The 9,148-nt window shown below is 41.3% G+C and overlaps 1 protein-coding gene across 1 annotated transcript; it reads right to left on the bottom strand.

Annotated features, from left to right (window-relative positions):
- Window positions 1-7,067: 7,067 nt before the first annotated feature.
- Window positions 7,068-8,480, bottom strand: LOC126394177 (piggyBac transposable element-derived protein 3-like). Its single transcript, XM_050050848.1, has one exon. It carries the CDS (start codon window positions 8,478-8,480, stop codon window positions 7,068-7,070), a length of 1,413 nt encoding a protein of 470 aa, XP_049906805.1.
- Window positions 8,481-9,148: the final 668 nt, after the last annotated feature.

Below are 9,148 nucleotides of genomic sequence, written 5' to 3'. Positions count from 1 at the left end.
CCGGAGTTTTTAGAAAGACTCGTTTTCAGAGGAGAAATCTCCGTTTGCGTGTAAACGAAGGGCACAAACGAAGGAAGATGTCTCCGTTTATCAAAATCACCATGTACGTGTAAACGGCCTCTCAGAGAGGAGATAACAACTTTCCTCTGCAACAGCAGGCAAAAAAAAGCAGAGACACACTTGAATCGCATACTGGACGACAACTTCATGGTTAATGTCTGGTTTCTGAGTGACATATTCAAACACCTGAACAACCTAAATGTGGGACTACAAGGCAGAGACAAAACTGTCATTGATCTTGTGGAACAGATGCGTGCATTCCAAATCAAACTGGACATTTTCGCGACCAACTTGACCACAGGTAGAATGCTGCATTTCCGACGCTCTGCAAATGCATCTCATCCCCGGCGCAAATCACGGATGTGATGACAGATTTCATTGCAAGGTTGAAAGAGAACTTTGCTGGTAGATTGGATGGACTTGTCTTGCCCACGGAGGTGATGGGATTTGCCAAAGACCCCTTCACTGTTGCAACAGAAGGGGACCTCTCTGCCAGAGCAAAGGAAGTGGTCCCTTCCATTGACGAGGGGAAATTTATTCTTGAACTTGTTGACATGCAGTCATCCATAACCATGCCACAGGAGCTTCGCACTAATGGACCTGCGAAGTTTTGGAGTGATGTCAACGTGCACCAGTTTCCTAACGTCAAGAAAGTAGCAATCCGTGTTCTCAGTATGTTTGGATCAACATATACTTGTGAATCAAGCTTCTCACACATGTTCTCAGTATGTTTGGATCAACATATACTTGTGAATCAAGCTTCTCACACATGAACGCAATAAAATGCAGCTCTCGTTGCTCCCTCACTGACAGTACTCTTCACCAGTGCCTTCGGATTGCAGTGACATCTTATGAGCCAAATGTCACTGCTCTTGTTCAGAATAAAAAATGTCACTTCTCCCACTAAGTACTACTAACTGTATCATACATGTCAACATAAAGTGGGATGTGTAACAAATAGATGCCTATTCACACATGTGGTGATTTAAAACAGTGTGCGGTAGTGGACGTGTGGTGTAGTATTCATTGTTGATTGTTAATTTCTGTTATGACTTGTAATGGGTTTTGTTGATTGTTAATTTCTGTTATGACTTGTAATGGGTTTGTGCACTGAAAGCCTTGATGGTTCTTTTTTATTTAGTTAAATGCACCTTGTGATGTGCCTTGGTCAGAAATGACCAGAATGTTACTTTCATTTCATTTTAAAAGGGAGGCAATTTTATGACCAAAATATTATTTTTAGTATTTTAAAGTGAAAAATAGCATTGCCACTACCTCAGGTTATGTTTATTTAGAGAAGGTTTTAATGCACTTTCTGTTGTTCCTATGTCAGATATGTTTCTTTCATTTCAAAAGGGAAAACAATTTTATCACCATAAATGTGCACTTTTTGTTTTAATGCCCGGGTTACATAAGACAAAAATGTTTATTCTTATAGTTCAAAAGTGAAAAAGTATTGATGATGAAAGATGATGATGAATAAACATCACTTGTTATTTCATTATATTTATTTGTGATGGTTTGAAATTTGTCATTACCTCCTCCTCACTGACCGCTGAAAATTTGCGGCCCAGCTTAAGGTCTCAGTTTTAAAATCTGGCCCAACTGAATTTGTAATTGAATAGCCCTGGTTTACAGTATGTCTGCACTGGCTTTGTTGATCCCACTTTTTCCTAGCTAACTTTAAGACACATACACACAAAAACACACACACACACACCCAGGTTGGATGAAAGTGGAATTTGTTTTTAGTGTCCTTGGGATTTATGTCCATATTGGACAGTTGTCTCCTCAAAAAAAAGTGTCAGCTCTTAGTGCCAATGTCAGAAGTACTGTGTCCTTTACATAGGAGTCTAACTTGCTATGTAAAGGACACACCACTTATAGCATCTGAGGCAAAGGACTCAGTAGGCTTACAGTAAAATGAAGTTGTTGATGGATCCTTTCCCTCACAGTGACAACTAATTTCTTGCAAGGAGATCAGAGTTTATGGAGGTTGGGGTAGTGAATGAGCATGCAGAGGCATGTAGAGGTTCCATGCTATTGCCAAGGCCTCAAAAACCAATGAGGACCTGTGTTGAAACACAGGCCCTCCCTTACTTTGTAAGGCCTCATAGCCAATCAATCAATGATTGGCCTGATGGCTTATGGGTCTTGTCGTCAATAACACTCCTCACCTACAGAGGAGTTTTTAAGTCTCTCTTGGCATTACAGACTGTTATAACTGTACATAAATGGCAAATAAATGGCTTCTCTATTGTGTTGTCTAAGAGAAAGAAAACAGTCTTTCTTATCAATTTAGGTTTTCCAGAAGTGTTTTATATACAGTAAGCTCCTTAATCAAATCAAATCAAACTTTATTTGTATAGCACTTTTCATACATTAAAAATGCAACACAAAGTGCTTCACAAAATAAAAACAATGAAAAACCCACCCCTCCAACCCCCCACATATAACACATATGTACGCACACACACACACGCACGTGTACACACTTACAAACACACACACACACACACACACACACAAACACACACACAGCACTCACTTGCTGTCAATATACTGTAGTAACATGGCAGGGCACTGGGGCACCAGGTGAGGAAAAAAAACACCTATGGGGAGCCATCCACACCGAGAGGTGCCACAGCCAACGGCCACAGGGAGTGTCGCCACAGAGACCACCCCACCCCAAGACAAATGGTAGGATAAAAACAGGCCTGAGATAGAATAATGATAAAATGCATAACAAACTTAAAGATTTAGAAAATTTAAAGATTTAAAAAATTTAAAAATAAAGAGTTGAAAATTAATAATAATAAAATGCATAAAGATTTAAAAGTAGATCATTAAATTAGACATTAATATATGTATATACATATATATATATATATATATATATATATAATAAAAGAAGAGAAATCAGTTAAAAGCCAAATTATAAAGGTGTTAAAATACACACAGTAGTGGTCAGTCAGACACAGCCAGGTCAACAACAGAGGACACACCAGTGGACAGGCCATAGGTTATGACCAGGTCCAGGGTGTGTCCTCTGTTGTGAGTTGGCTGTGTGACGTGTTGTTTAAAATCCATGCAGGTGAAAAGGCTTAAAAATTCTCTGGACATAGTGTGGCGGTTGGTCTGCAGAGAACCGAGACTGGATGGACAGGACAGTCGACGCTCAGCTGCCTCTGGCTACAGTGAGGACAGTGGATCAGGCTGGGAGATCGAGCATGCTCAGCCCGGGGAAGACCTTCTGAGCATGTGATGACGGCCTCCTGCAGCATCCTACAGCAGTTTTTCCTCGAGGTGGAGTGACGAGCCACCCAGCCAGCGCTGGGTGGAGGAGAATCAGCGCTGGCTGCAGGTGGAGGAGACGAAGCGGTGTCAGGAGGAGCCATAGGAGTCGGGGCTGCTGAGGGATAGCCGGGAGCTGGAGCCTTGTCCGTCAGAAGGGAGAAGCGGTTAGAGAGAGTTGGTGGAGGGGCTCTCCCTCCAACTGGCTCTCTCTTTCGGACTCCACGTACCACCTCTGTCCAGGACTGCTGGGATGGCTTGGGAGTGGAGCAGTGAACCGGGGCCATGAGTCCATTTTTCGAGCTGACCACCAGTGGTTGGGGAGAGGACTGTCTGGGCTTCTCTGCTGAGGCTGCTGCCCCTTACATTGTTTTACCCTCTTTTTCTTTTTTTGTCTTTCTTTTTTTTTCTTTTTTAAGCACCTGGAACAAAACCTTAGAAAAACCTGTAAAATGTTTACTTTCTTTGATATCTTACTGTCTTACTATATAATGACGAAAACTCTGTCTGTGTGTCTGTGGGTGTGTTACAGTGGTCGAGGGTCATGGGAGGATGCGAATGAAGCAATGTTACATCAACTGGCCAAAGGGAGGCGCTATAGCAACTGATTGAAATTGAAAACTTTGAATGGGCATATCTCATGCCCCGTATGTCGTAGAGACATGAAACTTTGCACAGAGATGCGTCTCTTCATGAGGAACAAATTTGTCTCAAGAACCGGTAACTTCTGGTTATATAGATTTTCCGCCATTTTGAATTTTTTGAAAAACACTTCAATTCGATCTCTTCCTAGGAAGTTTGACCAATCTGCATGAAACTCGGTGAACATAATCTAGGGACCAATATCTAAAGTTCCCTCTTGGCAAAAGTTGGAAAACTTACTAAAACTGAGCTTCTATAAGGCAATGAATATTGCAGAGGGCGTGGCTCATCACATAAAGGTGTATAACATCTCAAGGTTTTCACCGATCACCACGCAACTTTGTAGCCATATGACCGCACATAATCTGAGGGGACCCCTCCGTTATTGACCTGATCAAAGAAAATGGTGGCGCTAGAGAGCTAATTTCTTATCTAGGCCTAACCGCTGTATCGATTTCTGTTATGCACTTCATGGAATTAGCGGTGGTTTATTTACATTACATACAATGCTTAAAAGTTTAAGATTTTTTTTTTTTTTTTTTTTTACAAAAACTCTGTCTGAATACATTGCTCTTCTTAATGGATTCAGTTGACTATTTAATCTGCAATTTGCTATGAACTGTATCCCAAACACACACCATGTGAAACTGTATGTGGGCAACTGTGCACTCAGTGGGTATGGACTAGTTGTTATCTACTTTGAATTCTGACTGTGCTGCCCCTTTAAAGTGATAGTTCAGGTTTTTGGACATGAAGTTGTGTGAAACGCTGACCATCTGTAGCTCTGATGTGATGGTGTCACTACTGTCAACGAGCCTCCTGCTCTGAGAAATCGCCCATGGCTTACCGGAGAAAAAGTAGTTCTGAAGATGTACAGGGGACACGTAACCAAAAGGGTTTAAGCTATAAAAAAGTATGCATGTGTTTTGTTAGGCTATTTCAATAGTTTTAAAACATCCCCGCATTACGTCAGACCTTGCTATCAATTGGGACTATTTCCTGGCCAGTATCACTCCGCCGTGCAGGCCCGCAAGACAGCACGCCAACAGAAATCAATTAGTTCATCACCACGCCGTGCAGGTGCGCAGGATAGCAACGGCTAATGAAAACTTCATCGGCTGTTTTCAACAGAGGACCAGTAGGCTATTATTAGTGAGGAAAAAGATGTACTAGCCCTATATATACCTACTACTACAGCGCAAACACCGGCTCAGGCTCGCAACACACCCTCGTCAGCTGCTGTAGGTAAACAGAGGAATACCAAAAAGGTGCAAACTTGTGATTTCCTCAGCTCAGAAATTGGATTTTCTCTGTCCGTCGGGATCTGTGGGCAGCTGAAGTGAGCCTGACATACGCAGTTGCTTCACCCTCGCCGGCTTGGTAGCGAGATTCATCCCAACTGACACAAGCCAAAGTTGCCTACGGGTTACATCTGTAACAGGAAACCGATGGAATTGGGAGCCGGCGATGGTTTTATTCCCACAGCTGTTCGCACCATTTTGATATTCCTCTGTTTACCTCCAGCAGCTGACGAGAATGTGTTGTGAGCCTGAGCCGGTGTTCGCGCTGTAGTAGTAGGTATATATAGGGCTAGTACATCTTCTTCCTCACTAATAATAGCCTACTGGTTCTCTGTTGGAAGCAGCCGATGAAGTTTTCGTTAGCCGTTGCTATCCTGCGCACCTGCCCGGAGTGGTGATGAACTGTCTTATTGATTTCTGGTGGCGTGCTGTCTTGCAGGCCTGCACGGCAGAGTGATACTGGCCAGAAAATAGTCCCAATTGATAGCAAGGTCTGACGTAATGCGGGGATGTTTTAAAATTATTGATATAGTCTAACAAAACACATGCATACTTTTTTGTAGCTTAACCCATAAAAACCCGGACCAATTTCTCCTTAAAGGAAAATTAAGGGGGGCATAAAACAGACTAAATAGACCACATAGAACATATTTCTGACATTTTTTTCAAAATACCACCCCTCACTGTCAGAGATCTGTAATGTTACATATATGTCACATTGGGCGTTAAGAACCTGGATAATTTATCCATCAAGGAAAATTATGGGGGACATAAAATAGACTAAATAGACCACATAGAACACATTTCTGACATTTTTCTCAAAATAACACTCTTATAACACAATAACACCTAGTGTCAAAGATCTGTCAATGGGTGTTAATGGTAAATTCATTCCTCTTTTGAAAATAAATCAGCCTTAGTCTTTTTCGGTTTCATAACAAAGCTTTGTCTTTTTATTTGCGTTTCCACAATATCATAACTTTACCTCTCAGGGTTTAACAACAAAATTTTGATTTATTTCGCAGTACAAAAATTTGCAAATTGAATCAAAAAAAAAGACTGCCTCATCATATTGGAGGTCTTCTCAACAAGCCATTGTAGCTGTAAAAAAACTGAGCTACAGTCTTTTTCTGGTCATGTTTTTCTGTTTGGTAACAAAGATTCTAACTTTACCTCTTAGGTTTAGCAACAACATTTTCTTTTCATATTTGTTTTACAGCACACAAATGAATACATTTGCAGAAATTTGCAAATTGAATAAAAATAAAAACTACCTCATATTGGAGGTCTTAATACGTTACTGTAGCTGTAGAAAACTGAGCAACAGACTTGTAAACTTGTAAACACAAAAAAAGTGTAGTAACAAAAACTTTTGTATTCTCAGAACCATGTTTTAACCATTGTTATCAACATGTGTGGCAGTTAAGCCTAGGCCAAATGGAAAGATCTGAAACAATTTCTTTCCTCAGTGAAGCAAAGATGCACGTCGCATTTCTCACAAAGGGTGGTGGTTGCATTGATTTTGCAGAATTTGCAACGGCCACGCTTGTCACATTTCACAGGCCAGTGTGCAACCTGGTCCACGCGAACATCATCTGGAACTCCAACACGAACTCTCTTGGGAGGTGGTGGTGGAGATGTGGCATTGAGTGATGGGCGGCCCCTTTGTGAATGCAGGAGAATGAGGCTAGTTGCAACCTCTGCCTGGAAGCTCCTTTGTTTCAGTGGCTTGTGGACACCAAGTAGTTTACAGTCACGGCAGTAGATCAGTCATGCGTTAACAAGGCCTAGCATTATGGTTTGCCAGAATAGGTAGAGGTACCACCTCCGTGACCTCATGTGGTACTTGTACCTTGCAATGCATGCATCTAGGAGGTCTATCCCTCCCATGAATGTGTTGTACTCCTTCACAATGTATGGCCTGTTGACTTCCACAAATGCTTTGTCTGATTTGCTCCAGCGTTGAGCTTTGTCTTGAGGTTCAATGGCACAGTAGGATGAGATCAGGGTAACAGATCTGTTGTCATACCACTTGACAATGGCCATGCGTTCTTCTTTCTCCACCCTGACATCAACAGATCCTCTGCCTCTTTTGGCAAGACTTTTCTCATCTTCAAGCTGACAACCAGCCAAGCGATTGCTGCGGAGTGTTCCTACAAAGTAGATCTGACGCTGAAGAAGCTTGAGCACCAGTGGTGCTGAAGAAAACAAGTTGTCTGCAAATACTTTGTAGTTTTGGTTTGATGGGAGAGTTTCACACAGCTTGACCACAATGTCACCTCCCATGCCAAGTGAGGTTTTTTTCCCAGTGCCACCTTCGTAGACTGCAAAATCACAGAGGATTCCAGAGGAAGTGCAGCGGCCCCAAATTTTCAATCCCCAAGGGTGGGGCTTGCCCTTGACATATTGCCTTATTGGGCTGTGAGTCCCTCTGAAAGAGACCATTTGCTCATCAATAGAGTTGTGCTCCTCTGGGGGGATCTCCAGGCATTGTTTGCGAAACATCTCAAGCCACGGACGGATCTTCCAGCACTTATCCTCTTCTTGCCTGTTTGACTGATCAGTGTTATCAGTGAAGTGCAGAGATGCCAGAAGGTTCTGAAAACGGTTGCGTGACATGTTGTCAGCCACCATGGCACACCTTGTGTCATTTTCCCAGTAAGCACTCGGCAGTTGGCAAAGACCCATGCGCAGGTAGAGGCCAATCAATATTTCCAGCTCCTTAACAGTGGTGTTAACATTGCTGTGATTTGCAGATTTTTGTACACTGTACAAATTTGTTTGCTCCTTCAGTAACTCAAGCATTTCCGCTGTGATGAACTTCTTGAAATACTCCAGGGGAGTATGAAGATTGTCTGGGGGTGTGGCACTCTCTCCTTTGAATGAGCACTCAGGGGCTTCAAAAGGTTTCTTTCTCCAAGAAAACTGTTTTGTGTCCTGGGTAGTTGTATTTTGCTGTCCAGGGTTCATCTTTGGTTGAGGCACTTCATCTAAATCATCTGATTCACTGCAGTCTGAATCACTAGACTCACTCGACTTGTCATTCTCCATGTCTTTGTTGCTGGGAGTGTAATCAGGGTCTTCATAGTCGTCATCTGAGCTACTTTCACATCTCTCAAAGTCACTGTCGTCTCCCTGGATGAATGTCAGTGCATCCTGAACACTGTATCGCTTCTTATCCATACTGCAGATAAAATTAAATTACAATTTTCAATTATTCTTTTCAATTTTTATTATTTATTTATTTTCATTAAATTTTCAAATGATATAGGGTAGAACAAAGTGATATAGGTTCTGTTTATTTTATTTACTGATGGGTAAAAATGGTTTCCTTATATATTTTGTTAATAATTGGATTCATATAATGTGAATTTTTGTTTACATTTGTTTTAATATGCTTTGAATTGAACAATATAAATTGTATTAACTAAATATAATTGAAAAAGTTAAGTTAACTGAGCAGATCATAAAAAAAAATTCTTATTGTGACATATATGTCACAATAGGTTTTCCATGACAATTTTAAGGTTAAAGGTCCGATGTGACATATATGTCACAGCGATATTTACCTGACTTGTTTTATATCAATTTGTTCATGAAATGTGATCACAACAGGTTAAATGTAATAAAAGACTTGTTATGTAAGCATTACAATTCTTAAATGGTTTGAATCTTACCTTTGGCAACCAAAAACAAGCTTTTTAAATTTAGCTAGCTCTGCCCCTAGTGGTAACCTGACACACAGACATCTTGGAAATGTTGGTGTGGGAAGACCAAATCACATGACCTGTCACATGACCCACCAGGATGTTAAGTATTTGTCACTCCGGGACTTCATGAGTTAAAGTCAA

Source organism: Epinephelus moara, chromosome 8 (assembly GCF_006386435.1).
Source record: "Epinephelus moara isolate mb chromosome 8, YSFRI_EMoa_1.0, whole genome shotgun sequence".
Classification (NCBI taxonomy): Eukaryota; Metazoa; Chordata; class Actinopteri; order Perciformes; family Serranidae; genus Epinephelus; species Epinephelus moara.
Note: the sequence above shows the minus strand (reverse complement) of the source record. Positions and strands in the feature narration are given on the sequence as shown.